This window comes from Hyperolius riggenbachi, chromosome 4, assembly GCF_040937935.1.
Source record: "Hyperolius riggenbachi isolate aHypRig1 chromosome 4, aHypRig1.pri, whole genome shotgun sequence".
In the NCBI taxonomy this organism is placed as follows: Eukaryota; Metazoa; Chordata; class Amphibia; order Anura; family Hyperoliidae; genus Hyperolius; species Hyperolius riggenbachi.
In genome coordinates this window covers 483,830,768-483,853,139 of record NC_090649.1, presented here as the reverse complement: position 1 = coordinate 483,853,139, position 22,372 = coordinate 483,830,768, and the positions used below count along the sequence as shown (strand labels likewise).

General features: G+C 45.7%; 1 protein-coding gene across 2 annotated transcripts in view; it reads left to right on the top strand.

Annotated features, from left to right (window-relative positions):
* Window positions 1-20,508, top strand: part of KCNG3 (potassium voltage-gated channel modifier subfamily G member 3) — a 38,720-nt gene extending 18,212 nt beyond the window's left edge. For both annotated transcript variants that reach the window (XM_068233006.1, XM_068233005.1), the window contains exon 2: window positions 18,914-20,508. In XM_068233006.1, the coding sequence (XP_068089107.1) occupies window positions 18,914-19,559 (646 nt within the window). In that variant the 3' untranslated portion in view covers window positions 19,560-20,508. The remainder of the gene's footprint in view (window positions 1-18,913) is intronic.
* The last annotated feature ends 1,864 nt before the right edge of the window (window positions 20,509-22,372 follow it).

Here is a 22,372-nt window from a genome sequence, read left to right as displayed (position 1 = left end):
CTCTTTTCCGGCTGTTTCCACTGAGCCGATATCACGTTATTAATAGATTTGTGCACCGGGAACGTTCTAGTACCGGTTTCCTCCAGTCCCCTGTAAATATCATCCTGAACCGATGTGGCTGGAGTAGAGTCCTGGATATTCTCGGACTCGTATACAGCCTTTAAAAGCTCTGCTGTATCCTCCACACTAAATAGATACCTGGCCGCTATAGATGCGGAAGCTGTCTGGCCCTCTGAATCTCCAGCCTCCCCCTCCTCCAATGATTCCCATGAACCCTCCTCGCAAGATTCATTGGGGGAGTCAGGCTCAACTAGCCCCAAAATCGCAGGCAACCCCTGTGATGGCCGCTGCGGACCGTGTTCCAGCGGTTGCTCTCCGGCCGGTATCGCCCGGGGCGGGGGGGGGGGGGGCCTGGGGCTGTACCGTCGCCTGAGGCTGGGACTGTGGCTGCGTGGGGAAAGCAGCTCTGAAGGCCGCAAATGTGGTTGTCAATTCTCTCTTCATTGACTTCATTAAGTCTATCATCACCGTATTAGTATCTGTGCTAGCATCCCCCTTATGCCTACACTTGTCACATGAGGACCTAGAACAAGTAGGTGGTAAAACATCCCCACATTTAGAGCACTTGTTTGTCTTTTGGGCTGACTTTGCATGCTTCCTAACCTCCTGCAAAACAAGACACAAACAATGCCTGTCAGTTCCACCCTGCCAAACATTAACCTGTGTAGGGATCAGAACTGCCTAGTACCTGAGTCTGCTGAGCTGTCTCATCCGCAGCTGGTACCCTGCTGTCTGCGGTGGCCTCCGCTTGTTCCATGTCCGCACTGACAGCGTGCCCGCGTTCACGTGGCCCACGCAGCTTAACCGGTTCAGCGCCGCGGTCCGAAAATCTCATGCATTCGAGCAACGTTCACCTCCCATTCATTCGCCTATAACTTTATTGCTACTTATCACAATGAATTGATCTATAGCTCGTTTTTTCCGCCACCAATTAGGCTTTCTGTGGGTGATACATTTTGCTAAGAGCCACTTTACTGTAAATGCATTTTAACAGGAAGAATAAGAAAAAAACGGAAGAAATTCATTATTTCTCAGTTTTTGGCCATTATAGTTTGAAATTAATATACGCTACCGTAATTAAAACGCATGTATTTTATTTGCCCATCTGTCCCGCTTATTATACCATTTAAACGATGTCCCTATCACAATTTATGGTGCCGATATTTCATTTAGAAATAAAGGTGCATTTTTTCAATTTGCGTCCATCCCTATTTATAAGCTTATAATTTTAAATAATATAATAACATATTCTCTTGACATGCATATTTAAAAAGTTCAGACCCTTGGGTAACTATTTATGTTGTTTTTTTTTTTTTTTTAATTGTTGTTTTTTTTTTTTTTAAATAAAAAAAGTGTATGTGGGTAATTTTTGGTGTGGGAGGGAAACTGCTAATTTTAAATGTAAAATAATGTTTTTTTTTTATCAAAAATGTATGTGGGTGCAGTTTACTATTTGGCCACAAGATGGCCACAGTGCAAAAATTCCTAGATGCGAACCAGCTCGCATCTAGGAACTAAAATGCTGAGGAGCTGTTTCCTGGGGGCAGAAATACCGCGCTCTCTGGAGAGAAAGCGTCGGTATTTCTGCGGGGAAGTTAGATCGGTGAATGGGAATTATATTCCCATTCACTGATCGGGGGGCTAGCGGCGGGCAGCGGGAGCGCGCGCGGGGGCGCGCCCGATCGCGCGCACGAGCCGGCGGCAGCACCAGTGCCTATCTGGACGAGGAAGCTCGTCCAGATAGGCCGAACTGGTTAAACGCTGATCTCCGCTCTCAGCCCCGCCTCCCGAGGTCAAAGAACCCCTTCCGGCTGAATCACCACTCGCACTGCGGTGGGCGGAGCTTCCGCGCTACTACTTCCGCTCCTTCCGGATTCCGGAACGCGGCCACGTGACCTCCTGCCTCCAGGAAGACGCTGCAACTATTCATAAACGGCGGCCATGAGAAAGGGCGCTCCCGGCTCTCCTCCAGAGCGTTCCTCGCCGACAGGTAGTGTTTCCAGCCCCCCGGCCTTGCCAACACCTCCATCCGCCCTGCCAACACAAGCATAGACTGCTCTCTCATGGGGAAAAAAACCTATCTCTACCATAGGTGCTATAACACGCTCCCCTACGGTGCATAAAATAATAAAAACTGTGCACTAGTCCATGGGTGAGTGGAAACAATGAAGAACTGAGGAGGGGAAGGAAGGGACTGGCTATATAGGGTGCGGCCAGGGGCTGATTGGTTAATTGATTTAATTTGCATTTGTTTCCATAGGGGAGGGACTCAATGGTAATCTCAGGTGAGCTGTCCTGGAGTATGATGAGAGAAATCTATTCCTTTTCACAAACAGACCATCAGGGGGCGCTGTATGACTGATATTGTGGTGAAACCCCTCCCACAAGAAACTCTGAGGACCGTGGTACTCCTGGCAGTTTCCTGTCTGTGAACCTTGTTGCATTGTGGGAAATAGCTGTTTACAGCTGTTTCCAACTGCCAAAAAGGCATGCAGCAGCTACATCACCTGCCAACAGTAAAAATGTCACCATGTAATACATGTCAGAATGTAAATCAGGGAGAGGAAAGATTTTACAATGGGCAAAAACTGACTAAATCATGTATACATAATTATTGTAAAAATGAAGCACTTTTTTATAAGATTATTTTCACTGGAGTTCCTCTTTAAAGGTAGCAGTAGAGTTTTGTACCGTGTTATCCATCAGTAAGAATCCGAAAAACAAATATGTCTGAAGAAGGCATATCAATAAAAGGAGCATTTCAATATGCATGGGTGCATCATTTTTTTTTTCCAAAATCAATAGCCTTGCTGAATTCCAGTGTTATCAGGTCAGCAGCAGTGGATTTGGCCACCAGATTATACTGGTACAGAATATGTTAATAGGTAAACAGAAGACAGATTAACTGTTCATTTACAAAACAGAAAAGAAGCTGCTTACTGAAAAGAGCCTTTACAGTACTTCAGCCTCATATGGAGGATAAGGGGTTATTCTTCTTCTTATTAGCTAATTGATGCTTTTTGATAGCTGAGCAACAGGTCTCTGATTATAGCAGAGCAGAGAGTGAGATGAATGCTGCTCTGCTACTCCACTACTGAGGGACTCACTGCTCTGACAGGAAATACAATCATTAGACAGCTGAGAGAAATCATACACACATACATATACAGGAGTCACTATAAGAGGCTGTTCCTTCTACAAACTAGTGATCACTAGTCAGGGTGTTAGAATGCTGTTGAGGGCAGTTGGTGACAGCGGGCCTTTGGCGCTAGAAAGTACAAACCTGGCAGTGAATATCTATGTATCGGCTGTACTTGAGAAAGTGTTATCCCTGGGGGTAATTGGTAATTATCATCTTTCATAAAGGGGTACATGCAGTAATAATGGTGAAAAATACTGACCTATGATAGCAAAATTGTTTAAATGATATCCAAGGTGAATCAAAAAAACTATACTTACCTGAGGCTCCTTCCAGTCCCCAGACGTCACATGTGTCCCTCGCTGCAGCTCCCGTCTTCTCTTCGGCCTTCGCTTCCGCTGGAAGGCTCAGAAGTATTGCCAACCTGTGGTGAGTGCATACTACTGCGCAGTACACGCCCGGTGACGTAGAATCGTTTGCAGGCGCACGCGTGAGCCTGCGTATGCACAGCGGCGCCAACCCACCGGTGGGTCGGCCAGCGTTACGGTCGGCCAGCAGGACATCGGGGAACACCGGAGCTGCGACAAGGGAACCAGAAGACTCCTAGGGGCTGGAAGAAGCTCCAGCTAAGTAAATATACATACGGGAAGGAGCGGGGAGATGGAGGGATTTAGGCCACTGACTAGGTCTTTTACCAGCTATGACAGGATACCGAAGCAACTCGGGGCTCAGGGTGACCCAAAACTACTAGGAAAGTATAGGAGACTAAAAGAGACTGAAAATCCCTCCTACTAAAAAACAATGCTTGGTGTAGTTTGCCTTCTTAAACAGAAGGTATTTCCGATAATTCAGCTTTAAGTGAGCGACTGTGGTTACCCACAATGCACCACTGCTGAGTATGCAAATTGTCTATTAATGCCCCTAAAAGGCTGGCTTACATCCAGAACTGCTGGTGTATAGCAAGCATATACCTTGCTTATACATGTTACAGAGCCACATCAGCCCCACATACAGACAGCCTATTTCGGACTATTGATCCTCCTTTGGGCATGGCAGGGATTGATATGGCTCTATGGGCTGCTAGTTACTCTGTTGTTCAGGTCCAAGCCCCCATAGAGCCATACCAATCCCTGCCATGCACTGAGGAGGACCAACAGTCCAAAACAGGCTGTCTACATGGGGTTGATGTGGCTCAGTAACATTTATAAGCTTTAGGCTCCCTATACACCAGTGGTTCTGGATGTAAGCCTGGCTTAAAGGGCATAAAGAGATCATTTGCATATTCAGCAGTGGTGCATTGTGGGTAACCAAAGTCACTCACTTAACCACTTCAGAACCTCATGCCTACACCCCCCTAGTGACCAGGCCATTTTTCATTACATAGGGCTGTGCAGCTTTGTTAGGGTGCTGCACAGCCCTGCAACTCAGCACACAAGATTTTTACCTCCTTTCAGTGTCCTCAATAGGACACTCTGTCGGAGGTCTCGCAGCTGTGATCTTTTTTTTTATTAAATATATATATATATATATATATATATATATATATATATATATATATATATATATATATATATATATATATATATATATATATATATATATATATATATATATATATATATATATATACAAAAGGGAGGCTTTTAACTCCCTCCCTCCCCCCCCCCCGTGCCATCCTAAATCGCCATAGGATGGCGACGATCAGCACTGCTCCCCGCCTCTCATAGGCATCAGCCAAAGAGAGGGATACAAATTAGAGCCATTCTGAGGGACAGGTGAGTGTCCCTCGTACAGCGCTGCAGGAACTAGCAGCGCTATACAATTGTAAACAAAGGGAAATTCTTTCCCCTGTCGGCTCTCTGCGATCACAGCTAGCAGGCTGATCACGGAGCAGACCTCTGTGAACCGGCAGGGAACGCTCGCGCATGTGCGCGCGCTAAACTGCAGCTCCAGGACCTGATGACAATCGGTGTTAGGCGGTTCTGGGACTGCCGCCGCCGTCACGCCCATCGACGTGACGCGGTTGTTATGTAGTTAAAGCTGAATTATAGCAAATACCTTCTGTTTTAAAAAGGCAAATACACTCACCAGCTATGGAAAGTGCTGTTTCCATCACAGTGCGTAGCGTAGACATTGGCTCTTGTTAGACACTTTCAGGATATTATTTGTACATGATATGTGATATCAAGATTACTGCTCCTTTAGCCTAGCCATGAAACATATGATTTTATGCTCCTGAAATACCCCTCAGCCTAACGTAGCTTCCTATTTCAGCTTTACAGAGGAACTCCAGTGAAAATAATTCTATAAAAAAGTGCTTCATTTTTCCAAGAATTATGTATAAACTAGCCAACCCGCGTCGTAGCATACGCCGCATCTATCTATCTAATAGAGTACGTGCCTCAACCTTGAAGCAAGAAGAAGTAGGCTTTCCATGAGAAAATGTATGCATGCTCAAACACCAAGTTTAACCCTAGCAAGTCTGGCTTTGCAAATCCGGCCTAATTGGCTATTCATGAGGCAAAGCTCATGCAAATATGCATTTGCTTTCGCATGCCAAACTATGCAGAGTCAAAAAAACAATACTGCAAAGTGCTCTCTCGCTGCCTGGGAACCACAGCGGCACCCCGGAGTGGGAGGCTGGGTGGCGCAGCTGCCCCCCCCCCAAGCGTGGCCAGCGCTGGGGAGAGCCGTCCGCACCCACCTCCTAATATTAAAAACAGCCACTTACCTTAACGTCCATTGGGTTCTGCTACATGCGCATTAATTTTCTCATGGAAAGCATTTTGTGCAGTTTGTATCCTTTGGAGGCAGGTGGTGGACGGCTTGCTCCGGTGGTGTGAACCCTGGAGTGAGTGCGCCTGTCCTCCCCCCCTCTGGAGAGTGCTGTATGTGAGCCAGCCCTGAGCTCTAAAGCTCGGGGTGACCCATGCTACTCTCCTTTCTCATGTGGTGCCCCCAAATTAATGCGCATGTAGCAGAACGCAATGGACGTTAAGGTAAGTGCCTGTTTTTAATATTGGGAGGTGGGTGCAGACGGCTCTCCCCGGCGCTGGCCAAACTTGGGGGGGGGGGGGGGTCGTCCACGCCACCCAGCCTCCCCCTCCGGGGTGCCGCTGTGGTTTCCAGGCAGTGAGAGAGCCTGGGACCCTGCGGTCCCCCCAGTTGTATAAAAAGGGGGCATTGGGAATCCTCCCCGTGGCGCTCCTGGAGGCCTGGAGCACACCAAAAACTGCTAGCAGATCCGCAAAATGCTAGCAGATTTTGAAACGCTTTTTCTTATTTTTCTGTAGCATTTCACCTAGCATTTTGCGGTTTTGTAAAGCGTTTTTGGTGTAGTAGATTTCATATATTGTTACAGTAAAGCTGTTACTGAACAGCTTCTGTAACAAAAACGCCTGCAAAACCGCTCTGAACTGCCTTTTTTCCTATACTTAACATTGAGGCAGAAAGGCATCCGAAATCCAAAAAAATGCCTCACCTCGGGAGTATGCGTTTCAGCAAAACGCCTCCCGCTCTGGTGTGCACCAGCCCATTGAAATACATTACCCAAGCGTATCCGCAGCCGCAAGTGGATCGCAAAACGCTGCCGAACCGCTCTGGTGTGCACTAAGCCGGATAGTGCTAATGTAGCATGTAGCAGGGTGACTGCTTTGTGGTATTGGTTTGTGCATGCATTTGCATGAGCATTGCCTCATGAATATCCAATTAGGCCAGATTTGCAATGTCAGACTTGCTAGGGTAAGGCCTCTTTTCCATGGACTGTGAATAGGCAGTGAAATGGCTCTCAAACTCTCACAACTGCTCACTGCTGCCTGGTAACTGCTCACTGCTGCCTGGTAACTGCTTGCTGCTGCCTGGTAACTGCTTGCTGCTGCCTGGTAACTGCTTGCTGCTGCCTGGTAACTGCTTGCTGCTGCCTGGTATCTGCTCACTGCTGCCTGGTAACTGCTTGCTGCTGCCTGGTAACTGCTTGTTGCTGCCTGGTAACTGCTTGTTGCTGCCTGGTATCTGCTCACTGCTGCCTGGTAACTGCTTGTTGCTGCCTGGTATCTGCTCACTGCTGCCTGGTAACTGCTTGCTGCTGCCTGGTAACTGCTTGCTGCTGCCTGGTAACTGCTTGTTGCTGCCTGGTATCTGCTCACTGCTGACTGGTAACTGCTTGCTGCTGCCTGGTAACTGCTCACTGCTGCCTGGTAACTGCTTGCTGAGCACACAGCTCAACTGTCCGTGGAAAAGAGGCCTTAAACTTGGTGTTTGATCACACATAAATTTTCTCATGCAAAGTACTTCTTCTTCTTGTTTGAAGGTTGAGGCACTTAGTCTATTATATATATAGATAGATGATTTAGTCAGTGTTTGCCCATTGTAAAATATTTCCTCTCCCTGATTTACATTCTGACGTTTATCATATGGTGACATTTTTACTGCTGGCAGGTGATGTCACTGGAAGGGGATGCTGCTTGCTTTTTGGCAGTTGGAAACAGCTGCAAACAGCTGTTTCCCACAATGCAACTAGGTTTACAGACAGGAAACTGCCAGGACCATGGTCCTCACAGTTTCCTGTGGGAGGGGCTTCACCACAATATCAGCCATACAGCGGCCCCTGATGATCCGTTTGTGAAAAGGAATTGACTTTTCATGTTAAAGGGGGGTATCAGCTACTGATTGGGATGAAGTTCAATTATTGGTCACGTTTTCTCTTTAAGCTTGCACAAAATGAATAAACAAATAAATGCTTCTTCCATTCAATACAAGGCTCTAAATATAACAAGCACCATTTCTGGGCTTAGGCTATCCAGGCAAAGGCCTGGGTGACCTCTAGTGTGGAAAGTATAATACTGCATCCTTTTATTTAATAAAATGGTCTGTAGTGCACAGCACAATGTGATCCACCTTTTGCAGCTCTCCTATGATGTCCTCCAGTTATCCAATGCCCACATAGTGTAGTCCTTGCAGATGCTACCCCACTCACCCCCTCTCCATAGACTGGACATGTGGGTGTCAGCAAAGTTGGAAGGGTGTCGCAGCACCCTTATCAAACAGGTACAGGAGACAAATAGTACGGGAGCCCAAATAGTGTAATATGTTAGATGGGAAAAGCATGAAGAAAATAATTTTGAAATACTATTCACAAAGGCGGGTTGCAAGGGGGCAACCGACTGCAAAAAGGTGAGGTGGCTTACCTCAATAACGACAGTCTTGTATGAACAAAGAATTTTATTTAGCACAGGCAATGCGTTTTGCGGGTCTCAGCCCGCTTCCTCAGGCCAATCACAGTGCCAATTAGAAGAAAAAACAATAGCACAGGTGTGTGTGTTTATGAAAAGGCAAATTGTTGGCTCATCCCCAGCTAACCCAAGCAATAAACAGTAGTCCTGCTGCAGTCAGGAACGACAAGGAATGTTTTCACTCTGCCATCGGTCTTCATGCGGTTAACAAAGTCAATTACAGCGGTTAATACATTTCTCTGTAAAAGTTTTGCCCTAAAGCATTCCACCTCCTGCGAGTTAAAAATAATGGGCTAACATGGGCTGCCAGGGGCCATCTCCGGGACCCTCCAGACTCTGTAACTAGGTAAGACGGTTCGCTTTCTATGAACGCACCGCGGGGAAGGAATGAGGTATACACTGATGGGCTGCGTGTAACATGGTTAATGTTTGTGATGGATGGGCAGAGCTTTGCCCGCCAGCCATGTGTGTGTCTGGGGGTGGGGGGGGGGATCCTTACGCCAGAGGTTGCGCAGTAATTACCGTCATTAGCAGAACCAGCCATCGCCATGTCCGCTGGATACGTCCACATGTGGGAAACACGAGATCAATAGTGCTGTAGCCTTGTATTAAATTCCCGGCCAGTAAATAGCAGGACTGCATAATGAGGAGATGGCAGAAGCATAACATGTGCTTGGTGTATAGAGAAGTACACAATAAGACTAGCTTATCAAGCATGGAAGAAATCAGGACCGTTTCTGGCCATTTTGGTGCCCTAGGCAAACCATTCCCCCCCCCCTCAAAAAATAATCCTCCCTGGAGCTAGCGGTCTCTCCCCTCCCAACCCCTCCTTCCCCGCCACCACCAAATAAAGCCTCCTAGGTGCTATTAGTCACCATCCGCCTCCCTCCAGCCACCCTCCTCCACCATAAAGTGTCCATGGTGCTTGTGGTTTCCCTGGTGGTCCCTTAGCTGTACCCCATCCTGGGCTCCCCCAGCTGAGTTGCAATGCAGAGTATGACCATGCGGAAGCCATATTCTGTTATCTCACCTCCTCCGATTTGCAGTGATGTCCAACCTCCAGTCATAGCTTAGCTCTCCTCCTAGTGCCCGGCATCTTTTCCTGCATTACATGAGTGCAGGAAGCAATGCTGGCACTAGAGGGAGAGCTGAGTGGTGACAGGAGGTCAGACATCGCTGGACTCTGGCGGAGCAGGTTAGATAACAGAGCACGGCCTCCGCATGCGCAGGCTCAGCTGGGGAGCACAGGGCAGACACAGGCACAGCGGAGGAGCAACCACGAATGGCAGTATGGGACTCCAGTTGTCAACCCACCTATCATGGTGACCCGGGGTGGCCCCCCTTCTCCACTTCCCCTAGCTATGCCACTGCTAATTGGCCCAAGTCTAGTAAGGGTTTTTCGCCTACCTCTGGATCAACTGGGATATGTGAAGGTGCAGTACAGTGTTGTTCAAATTATTATTATTTTTTTTTTCTGGTTGAACTTGATGGATTGATCTATTTTTTTTTTACTCAGCTAACTATGTAACTATCCTTTACTAGACTATATTGGGCTGTTTCTAGGCACAGGCCATCCAGGTAATGGCCTGTGATGCCCTCTGCTGTACAGGATGCAATGCTGCACCTCTGTATTAATAAAACTCTGTTTAAGGTAGTATGCAGTGCACAATACAGTATTTTCCAGCTTTTGCAGTGCCCCTGTGAAAAAGTGTCCCCAGTAGTGTAATCCTTGGCTGGTGGTAGCCCGCTCATCCTCTCTCCTCTCCACTACCCTGACCAGACGTCCCATTTTACCTGGGACATGTCCCAGGTTCAGGGTCCCCTGTCCCAGGCTGCAATGTGTCCCAGGTTATGACCCACTTTTGGTCGCCAGGTGTCCCAGCCGTGGGACTCTCTGGCCGCATGAGGTTATGTTTGCCTCTTTTACCATTTGCATAATCGGAGTAATCATTTTCTACTCCATTTCATGTGTCAGAGGTAACGGTTGCTGAAGTTATTATTTGATGGTCTTAGAGACTGCATTTGCTGCTTTGGGGTTATTGTTGCAGGATTTGGCATTTTGGGGGCTCATAATTATTAAATGGTATGTTAATACTGCAGCATCTGCAGATTTCGCGCACAATATAATCCCACCATAGTCAAAGTCTAATGTTCTATGATATTATTATGTATTTATATAGCATTGGCATCTTAAGGCAGCACTTTACAGAGAATGTAGTCATGTCCTTGGCGGAGCTCACAATCTAATCCTGGCCATAATCAAAGTATAATGTCCCGGCATATAATTATTATGTATTTATGTATGTAGCACTTGCATCTTCTGCAGCACTTTACAGAGTACATAGGCATGTCATGGACTGACATCCATGATGCAAAACTCCCATTTCACCACATCATTGTGGGGACACTGTTTTTTCTTAAGAGTGTTGGGGAACATTGCCTAATTGCCTTCAGGGTCACTTTGCCTATTTGTGTTTTGGGAGGAAACTCTGGCCCACTGCCTCAGAGTTACATTACAGTTCACCCCGCCCACAACTTGTCATGGACACGCCCATTTCCCCACCGTGCTCATGGACAAGCCCATTTTTTGGCAGGGCGCGCTAGCGCCCCCCTCTGTCCCAGGTTGAGCCAAGAAAAATCTGGTCACTGTATCTCCACAGACTTTGCATGTGCATGCGGGGAAGAGGAGGGAGTCAAACTTTACTCTGCTTGAGCCTTCCGGGCAAGGTCTGCAACTATAGGGAGGCTCTGGGCTGTGCCCCAACTTCACACCCTCCCTTGTTCTGGTACAAGACTTCTGCTTTCAGAGCAGGTGGTCTGGTGATCTCACTTCTTAGGGATGTGGGCGGCATGGTGGCACCACTCATACATTGTTTACATGCTTATATGATTCCAGGTAGATCAGATGGGTCTCACCATGGTGGGAGGGGAAGGGGCATAAACACCGGGGGAGTCCCATCAGAGTTTTGCAATGAGTGGGCGTAATGTTTAGTTACAACTCTGGTCCTGCCCCACAATTTAACACGTTTTGGGCTCGGCTGTTAGTGGGTAATGAGCGGTTCCACGGTTCCTGTTGAGCACTTATTAATTAATCGCAGGTTGATTTTAACGAAAGGGGGCATGGCTCAAAATGAAGGAGAGAGTAAAACGTAACCAAGTCAATGAAAGAGGAAATTAGCAGATCTCGTTGTGCTGTAAATTCTTGGAATGCTTTGATCTCCCTCTGCTAGCAGAAAATATAGAAACTGAAAGCAGGAGTCATCTGTTATTGTCTCACACTGCCCCCTTGTGACAAGTGGTCATAAATACACATTACAGCAGTACTAATAAGTAGCAAGGATGTGTATCACATAAGAAATAAAAGTGTGCTAAACTATATTGGCCTGGAGCACTTGCAAGCCTTTAAATAAATAGGCTGCTAAAGGGTTAATTAATAATGTTAATTTGATGCAAATGTGTGTAGCCTGCTGTAGCACCAATCTAATGCAGTAGCTGATGATTTTGATTGGTCCGTTTCCAAATTGCATAAAGTTGGTAAAACACATTGGAATTGAAACATTGATGGAAAATGTCTACGTCTGACTGGGGTGCCCCTTTAAGGAGGAACTGTAACCCAGGATTGAACTTCATTCCAATTAGTAGCTGATAATCCCTTTCCTATGAGAAATCTTTACTTTTTCTCGAATAGATCTTCAGGGACGTCTGTAATAGCTGATATTATACTGAAACCCCTCCCACAGTGTGATGTCATGACCATGGCCCTGCCAGTTTGCTGTCTGTGAACATCGTTGCATTGTGGGAAATATCGGGTTTTTCCACCTGCCAAGCAAGCAGTATCTCCCTCTGTGTGTGTATACAGTATATATATATATATATATATATATATATATATATATATATATATATATATATATATATATGTGTGTGTGTGTAAAAAAAAAAAAAAACATTTGAGCCTACCATATTGTTAGTGGGTGTGTTTATAGATAATGCCAGTTGGTGCTGTCTGCTCGTTTTCTTTTCTGCCAGCAGTAAAGCTGATTACCTGCAGGCTCACTTTGCAATGTATTGATTTCTTTTTTCCCCCCTTACTATTTTCTTTTGGTAAAGTGCCTCTTTAAAAGTAGCTGGGAAAATAAAATGAGCTGCAAATCGTTGCTGGCTCTTCGGACATTTTCGCTTTTGGCAGTGGAAAATCTTATTAATAAGAAGCAGGTTTTACGAAGGGAACACAAGCAGCCGATAGACGTCTGTGCCCCCCTCCTCCTCCCAGCGCGATTGTATACGGTGAAAACACAGAGTCCTGGCGAATGTAATTACCCCGCCGTTCACAGCCGACAGATTTAGAGCAGCAGCATAAAGTTTGTATCGCGTGCCTGTATTTCACGCGCGGCGTGCTGGACTGTACAAGCACCGGTAATTACTGGCTCTAGTGGAAGACGATTCATGTCTGGGGGGCGGCGAACTGCGCTTCCCCCCGAGGGCTGAGTAAGCCGAGACCTGCAAGGAGGACGCAGGGTAGGGAAAGGGTTAGGGCTTGTTTCCACTGTAGCGGTGCGGAATCGCCTGGATTCCACCGCTGAAGAAATCGCATGCGGCTGCGTTTCCCCATGCGGATTTCCCCGCGATTTCGCATGCGATTTCGCATGGCAAGGAGCCATGCGAATTTAACCATGTCACTGCCTGTGTTAAGTTCCATTGGCTTTCATGCGAAATCGCATGCGAAATCGCGGGGAAATCCGCATGACAAAGCCGCATGCGATTTCCCTATTAAATACATTAGCGGCGATTCGCATGCATTCCACTCGCAGGCGAATTCGTTGACTCTTTTGAGCGTTTTTTTACCGCTGAAAAAAACGCACCTCAACAACGCTACAGTGGAAACAGGCCCATCCACTTGCATTACATGTGCGAATCCGCATGTGTTGGACACATGCGGATTCGCGATAGTGGAAACGAGCCCTTAGAAATAATGACATTCTAGGAGCAGAAGCCGCCGGGGGTTTCTCCCAAGAATGGTGTATGCCTGCGGCAGTTACACCGACATGGATTCTGGATAGGAGATCTATTATAACTGTTAAAGGACCACTGTCGCGAAAATCTTAAAATGTAAAATATATGTAAACATATACAGATAAGAAGTGCATTTCTCCCAGAGTAAAATGAGCCATAAATTACTTTTCTCCTATGTTGCTGTCACTTATAGTAGGTAGTAGAAATCTGACAGAACCAACAGGTTTTGGACTAGCCCATCTCCTCATGCGGGATTTTCTTTATTTTCAAAAGCACTTAGTGAATGGCAGTTGCTCCATCCAACTGCCAAAAAAGTGTGCAGCGAGCAGGGAGGCTGGCCAGCATATTTTTTATAAATCTTTTTCAAGGAATGTCTTTTATAAAGAATAAAGGCCATGCTGAGAATCCCCTATGGAGAGATGGACTAGCCCAAAACCTGTCGGTAATATCAGCATTCTACTACCTACTGTGTCAGCAATACACTAGAAAAGTAAAAAGCATCCGAACAAGCAATTTCGATCAAGATTTTACAGCACACTCGATAAATCAGGCTCACATGTTGAGGCACCTGTTTTCATCTCATTCGATAATTCAGGTCGATCAGCTGCAAACTTGCTAGATGAGTGGCCACCTCTAGTGAGCCAATAGAAACATGGGGCTTGATTTATTAAAGTGGACCCGAGGTGAGAGTTTATGGAAGCTGCCATGTTTATTTCCTTTTAAGCAATACCAGTTGCCAGGCAATCCTGCTGATCCTCTGCCTCTAATACTTTCAGTCATAGCCCCTGAACAAGCATGCAGCAGATCAGATGTTTCTGACATTATTGTCAGATCTGACATGCTTGTTTCTGGTATTATTCAGATACTGCTGCAGCCAAATAGACCAGCAGGGCTGCCAGGCAACTGGTATTGTTTAAAAGATAACGTATATGGCAGCCACCATATCACTCTCACCTTGGGTCCACTTAAGTGTGAAGGAGCGGCCGCTATGCACAACTTACATAGCAGCGCCCGTTGCTACGTAAGGAGCGTGCCTTCCTTAGTTACGCACATTGCTTACATAGCAACGCCAGTAACTTTAAATGCAGGTGGTCCTGGGAAGCAGAGCCGGGACAAGGTCCTCCAGCACCCAAGGCTGAGACACCAAAGTGCGCCCCTCCATCCCTCCACCTCAGCCGTCACACACTGATTGCTATTAGACTAAGAGGCACCCCAGGGCCCCCAACACCTTAATCTCTAGTAATCTGGCTTGTAGTCACTTCCATGTATCTCCTTTTCTTATTTCTTTCTGCTTCAAACACAATTAGGAATGACAGCTGAATGAATTGTGCGCCCCCTCCTACACTGCGCCCTGAGGCTGGAGCCTCTCCAGCCTATGCCTCGGCCCGGCCCTGCTGGGAAGTATCGCTACTGCAATTTTTCACTAGTGGTACTTACAGTAGAAAACGACATATATTTACACAGATCTGTACATCAATCCTGACTCCTGAAAGAGGGACAAATGAGGGGGAATGAGGGACAGAGGGACCTGGCTCCCAAAGAGGGACTGTCCCTCCAAAAGAGGGACAGATGGGAGCCATACCTCCCAACTTTTTGAGATGAGAGAGACATTTAAGCCACGCCCCTGTCACACCCCTGACCACAACCCTAGTCACGCATACCATAAAGATTTCATAAGAAAAATATGATGTTTTATAATTCAAACCACACTGGTCCTTTCTATCCTAGTTCCTTTTTCCTTCATATTAACATTTTAAAATTAGCAATAAATCAATTTAAAGGATGGGAATAACACACTTTTTAGTAAAGAAATATATATTTGCATAGAAAGAGGGACAAAGTCCTGAAAGAGGGACAAATGAGGAGGACAGAGGGACAGGGCTCCCAAAGAGGGACTGTCCCTCCAAAACAGGGACAGCTGGGAGCTATGGGGAGCTATGGATCTGTGCGGAGATTGGTAGCATGGATATAACATGACACCCAGGGCCCCAGTGTTGCTAGGCAAGCATGCTAACCACTTAGCCATCATGCTATCTCATAATTACATTATCGCTCTGAACAGCGGTGAAATGATTTACATGCAGGAAAATAGCAATCTGTGAGGAGAACATTGGACAGTGTGATGCATTCGTGTACAGAGGCCCAGCACGATCCACGGAAACCATTAACAGTTCAGAGAAAAGATGTGTCCACCGGGCACAGTGTTTGCTGGATGTTCTGTGTAAAGAGGTTGACCCCGTTCATTTAATCTCTGCCTGGCCTAACGTCAGTCCTGTTAGTGTTTTTTTCTAACACGATCTATATTATGCCAGGGAGATATATTCCTTCCAGTCTCACTGTAGACACCGGATTGTTTTATCAAGACAGATGCAAAGAAAACTGCAACTTATGGCCACAGCAGCCAATCTTGTTCCAGATACCGAAAGATTGCGTTCGCACTTGTCCTTGTGTTTTAGGCCTGCAAATTTCATGGCCGGATTTAAAGTGAACCATAGAAGAAGCACCCTCATGTATTTTACCATATATATCAGTGGGAACATTATCTAAAACACTTACCATGCTCTTTGTTTCATTCTTCACTGCTCAGCCTGCCTGTTATCAGCCCTGATAAAATCCCTGACTGAGCATTCAGTCTGGCTTTGCTCAGGAATCTTAATAGCTGAGTCATTATAGCAGAGCCACAAGGGGGCAGGCTTGGGCTTGAAAAGACATCAGAGAAGACAGATTCAGCTATAATGATTCCTGAGCAAAGCCAGACTGAATGCTCAGTCTGGGATTTTATCAGGGTTGATAACAAGCAGGCTGAGCAGTTCAAAATTAAACAGAGAGCAGGGTAGGTGTTTTCTCTAATGTTCCCACTGATATATATGGTGAAATACATGAGGGTGCTTCGTCTGGTTAACTTTAAGGCAAGGCCACATAGGCGATGGCCTAGGGCACCACAGGATCAGGGGCGGGTGGGCAGAAGGCTATAGTGGGGTGGGGGCAGGAAGGGTCACCTGGCTACCTATACTGGAGGGTGGTGGGTCATCAGGCTATCTATACAGAAGGGGGAAGGTCATCTGGCTTCTTATACTAGAGGTAAGGGGGAGGGGTCATCAGACTACTTATACTGGAGGGAAGAGGGGGGGGGGGTCATTGGGCTATCTAAACTGGAGGAGGCGGGGGGAAGGGTCATCTGGCTACCTATAGTAGAGGGGTGCAACTGCTGCCAGTGGCCTTGGGTGGTAAAGAGTACAAATACGGCCCTGGGCATAACTACAGGGGAGCAGCCACTGCAACTGCAGGGGGGCCCAGAGATGTAAGGGGGCACCAACTACTAATTCACTCCCTCCAATACAGGTGTCCATCCTTCAGATCAGGTGTTTTGCGGCTACACTTGTTATGGGTATGAAGATTATAATGGCCACACTTGTTTTAGGACCCCTGTGAGATGGTGCCCTGGGCTGTGAGGGTCTGTGAGGGTCACCAGCGGAAGGCAAGGGAAGGGGTGTATACATCAGGGGGAGTTTTGTAGTTATGCCCCTGCATGCAGGATTCTGCGTTTGCGATTTTTGTATTGTTTTTTGGTATAAACGATTGTCAGTGTTTATGCTATTTTTATATCCCTTTGTATGTGAAATTTTTCAATGTGACCTTTTGGGGAATACCTAAGAAGTTACTGTAACTTGCATTAAAGACTACCTGTAGTGAAAAAAAAAGTGCCTTTAAGGGGTACTTACCCTGGGAGGGGGAAGCCTCGGGATACTAATCAGGCTTTCCTCGTCTTCCTTAGCACCCCCGATCCAGCGCTGGCCCCCCGAAAAGACGCGCAGGTGCACTACAGGTTCCCGCCACCACCACTGGTTCCCCTGAGCAGTGTGCTCCTCACACAGGTGCAGTAGCTGCTTTCCGGGCCGAGCCCGATCGGGTCTGCTCTACTGTGCAGGTGCAGACAACTCGTGCATGCGCTGTAGAGTGGACCCGATCGGGCCCGGCTAATTACAGCGGAGCACAAGCAACTACTGCACCTGTGCAAGGTACCCACATGTCAATATTGTCAGGGGGGGCAGAGTTGGATCGGGACTGCTGAGGAGGATGGGGGAGGCCTCATTCAGACTGAACAGAACACATATGTGGATTGTGAGTAAGGCAGTAGGGCGGTACATCGGCGGACCCAGGGGCGTAACAATAGACCCTGCAAGGGATGCAGCCGCAGGGGGGCCCAGTCCTAAAAGGCTGACAACAAAGGGCAAGGAAAGATAAAACTTTCTGCTCTCTACACAGTTGTGAAATGACTGCATCTGCTCAGCCACTAATGATGATAATGAATCATACAAAGTTTTGCAGACAAAGATTTGTAGACAGTTCCTATTCAGTGGGGGCCCCATCCAAAGTTTCACAGGGGGGCCCAGTGATTTCTAGTTACGACCCTGGGCGGACCATAGCATTGCACTGCATAAAAAAGTACAATGCTGTGTTAGGATCGATTTCCAGTTGTTGGAATCTAGTGGAAACCGATGTACTGTGGTGTAATCAATACCCCTCTGAGCCGATTCTGATCAGAGACAAAACTTTTTGTCACATCATGAAATTCAGAAATTAGAGACACTTGCCCTAAGACACGATCTTCTGACCTGAGGAAGCTAGTAGACTCCTGTGAAATGCATGTCTGGTGTTTTTTTTTTTTTTTTACAAATAAATGATTTCTTTTTTTACCCTAAACTATGGCCTTAATTCACTAAGCAGTTTAGAGTAGTCTACTGGTGGTTTTTAGTCTACTGATGGTTTGGTGTAGAATTTTAGACCTGTTTTTAGACCTGGTCTAAAACATTTGGTAATTAGGTCGGTAAAGCAGGAGAAATGATCAAAAGATCAATTCACAAAAGCAAACAAGGAGTAACCATGCCCACTTTTTCTGACAGAGATTAGACCAGCTGATTTGTGTCAGTCATACCTACTTGTTTGTGAATTGCGTCTTTTGATCATTTCCTCTGCTTTACCGACCTAATTACCGAATGTTTTAGTCCAGGTCTAAAAACAGGTTTAAAACATTTGGTAATTATTAGTGAATTCCCTTTTGATGCAACCGATTTACACCAAACCATCAGTAGACTAAAACCCATCAGTAGACTAGTCTAAACTACTTAGTGAATTGAGGCCTGTGTGTCATCCTGAGGTAAGTTCCGTTTACCTTTTAAGCATTTTATACTGTCTGGGGAGCACCTCCCTTCCTCCCTGACAAAATATGTATATTTACGCTGCCCCAATTGTTTGCCCTTGCGCCACTGTGATCTCCGCTAGCCAAAGAGCGCCAGCCACCTCCTCTCCCCTGCGAACAGTTATAAAAATACTGTGCTGCACCATTATCCTCATTACGTCATAAATGTTTGCTTCATTTAAGATGGGATAAATAAAGCCTATTTATTGCAGGAAATGATGGCCTTTTCTGTTGGGGAAATAAATTATTCAGTGTGTTTTCTTTCCACAGGATAATTGAAGCTATCTGCATTGGTTGGTTCACGGCGGAGTGCATTGTCAGGTTCATTGTCTCCAAGAATAAATGTGAATTTGTCAAGAGGCCCTTGAACATCATCGACCTGTTGGCCATCACGCCCTATTACGTCTCGGTCTTCATGAACATCTTCACCGATGAAAGCCCCCAGCTCCAGCGGGCCGGGGTGACCCTGAGGGTCCTGAGGATGATGAGAATATTTTGGGTCATCAAGCTGGCCAGACACTTTATAGGCCTGCAGACGCTGGGCCTAACTCTGAAGCGATGCTACCGGGAGATGGTCATGCTGCTGGTCTTCATCTGTGTGGCCATGGCCATATTTGGTGCATTGTCTCAGCTCCTGGAGCACGGCCTGGACCTGGAGATGAGGAATGAGGATTATTCCAGCATACCGGCGGCCTGTTGGTGGGTGATCATTTCCATGACGACCGTGGGCTACGGGGACATGTACCCCATATCTGTTCCTGGCAGGATACTGGGTGGAGTTTGTGTCGTCAGCGGGATTGTCCTCCTGGCCTTGCCTATAACGTTCATCTACCACAGTTTTGTACAGTGTTATCATGAACTGAAGTTCAAATCGGCCAGGTTCAGCCGATCATTATCGAATGAGTTCTTGAACTAAACAAACTTTGTTAAAGCTTTGTTAGATATTTATTTTGTTACATGATGGTAGACAATGCTGTATTTATTTCTGTATCTCAAAGACAGCAACGGCAGGAAACAAGATGGCACCTTGTAGTACTTTATAACGTGCATTGATCGTTAAAGTACCACTATTGCGAAAAATTGTTACAATTAAAATGCATGTGTGTACACATCGTAAATATAAAATGTACATTTGTTCCAGAATACAATGCACTATAAATCTGTGTTTCCTTATGTTGTTGTCACTTACAGTTGATTGTAAAAATCTGACCGGACTCACAGGTTTTTGACTAGTCCATCTCCTCATAGGGGATTCTCAGGGTTTTCCTCATTTTTAAAAGAACTTTTAAAATTGCCCAGTCCAATTGCCAAAACAGTGTGCAAGTGAGTAAGGAAGCCATCAAGCATCTTTGTATAGATTTCTTTTCAGGGAATGCTTTTGTAAAGAATGAAGGAAATACAGAGAACCCCGAATGAGGAGATGGGCTAGTCCAATATCTGTCAGATTTTAAATGCTTACCGTAAACAACAGCAACACAGGAGAAAAGTAATTTTAATGAATTTTACTCTGGGAAAAATGTACTTCTTATACACATGTATTTTCAATTTTACAATTTTTTTGTGCTAGTGGTCCTTTAAGAGAACCCGAGGCATCCACAATGTCAAAAAATTCTCAACGCGCTGACTGGAGGTAGGCGTGGGAAAACTCTACAGGATGCAGAGGCTTGCTTACCTCTTCTTAGGCAAGTTTGTGATTTTGTTCTCAATCTGTGGCTTGGGTAAAGTTTTAACACTTACTTCCGTTCCGGCCCCCAAAAGACTTACAATCTAATGTCCCATTTAAAGAGAGTCTGAAGCGAGAATAAATCTCGCTTCAGACCTCATAGTTAGCAGGGGCATGTGTGCTCCTGCTAAACCGCCGCTATCCTGCAGCTTAACAAGGGTCCCTTCACCTCCAAATCCCCTCGGTGCAGCGGGGGAGCGCTTCCTGGTTGGGGCAGGGCTAACCGCCGCAGCCCTGCCCCACGCGCGTCTGTCAGCGCGTATCTCCGCCTCTCCCCTGCCCCTCTCAGTCTTCCTTCACTGAGAGGGGCGGGGGAGAGGCTGCGATGCGCCGCTGATAGACGCGACTGGAGGCAGGGCTCCAGCCGTTAGCCCTGCCTCCAGGAGCGACCAAGTCTGCGACCAAGTGTTGCAGTGGGGGCTTTGGGGGGTGAAGGGACCCCCGTTTAGCGGCGCGATAGCGGCAGTTTAGCAGGGGCACACATACCCCTGCTAACTATGAGCTCTGAAGCGAGATTTATTCTCGCTTCAGAGTCTCTTTAAAGATATTTAAATACCTGCACACCATAACGCCAATATGCACAGGAGGTTATTAAAGGAGAATACCAGGATGTGCTGAATAATTTTCCCCAACAGAATACTGATTGCCCTTGTTACAATTTACTTGAAATGTTGCTGAAATAGTGATTTATGACACTGAAAGCAAAGCAGAAGCGAGAAAAATAAAGTATAATATAATGAATTGTATGTGAAGCACGGATAATAAATAGAACATTAGTAGCAAAGAAAAGAGTCAAATATTTTTATTTTTAGTTATATAGCTTTCTTTTTTTTTTTTTAATAACAGTGTATTATATTGTCATATTTACAGTTTAGAAACCAAACTCTGCATTTTAAGTTATAAAACAAAGCAGAAGTGATGACCCTTTGAACTTACCTCCAGTAAAACCGTATCTCAAACTGTCTCTCATTATTCCTTAGCTATTTAAGTGCTTCAGTAAACAGGAACGTGTTTGACCCAGTGGGTCGGAGAGCTCAGAGAAACGCTTCTGCATAGATAACAGCTGAAGTATTTTAACTCTTCCTGAACTGGAAAACAGTATGAGACCCTTTTCTTTGCTACTAATGTTCTATTTCATAGCTGTACTACACATACACTTCATTATCGTATGAGTTTATTTTTGCTTTAGATTTGCTTTAAAGCATTGTATATCATGGTGTGAACTTTAAAGGATACCCAAGGCGAAACTAAACTAATGAAATAAACAACTGTATCTATCTTCCTTCTCCTAAAAATGACTTTTTAAAGAAAGTACACAGTTTTAATTTATGTTTGAATCTACTTTTTAAGTTTTAACTGTTTTATTGTTTTTGCTCAATGACACATTCATTGAAGTATGCCAGAGCTAAAATCTATGAAATGTATGAACCATTGAAAGTGTTTTATAGTTGTAATTTCTTATCAGTGACACTGTAGTCACTTCCTGTCTGAGTCAGGACTGAGTAAGCCACTTACATACCTGATATTTACCTCTTTCAGGCAGAGAAAGAAAAAAAGGAACACAGCCTAGTTATTTGTGTGCTAGGCACTGAACATACACATGTCTATCTCATTATGTCACATGTCACTTCGGGTATCCTTTAAAGGATCATTATCCTGAAAAAAATTAAAATATGTTAATTCATAACACGCACATTTGCCTCTGAGAAAAATGCTGAAGGAATTACTTATTTTCTAAGTTGCTGTCACTTACAGCGGTAGTAAAAATCCAACAATCGTGACAGGTTTTGGATTAGTCCAACTCCTCATGGGGGAGTCTTACGGTTTCCTTTATTTTCCAAAGCACTTCCTGAACAGCAGTTGCTCTGTCCAACTACCAAAATAGCGCACAAGCACATAGGGAGACCGGCAGACATCTTTTGTACAGATGTTTTCCAGTGATTGTTTAAGTCAGATGTGACAAAACAGGAAATAAGAAATTTATAGTGTATCTTACTCTCATTCAA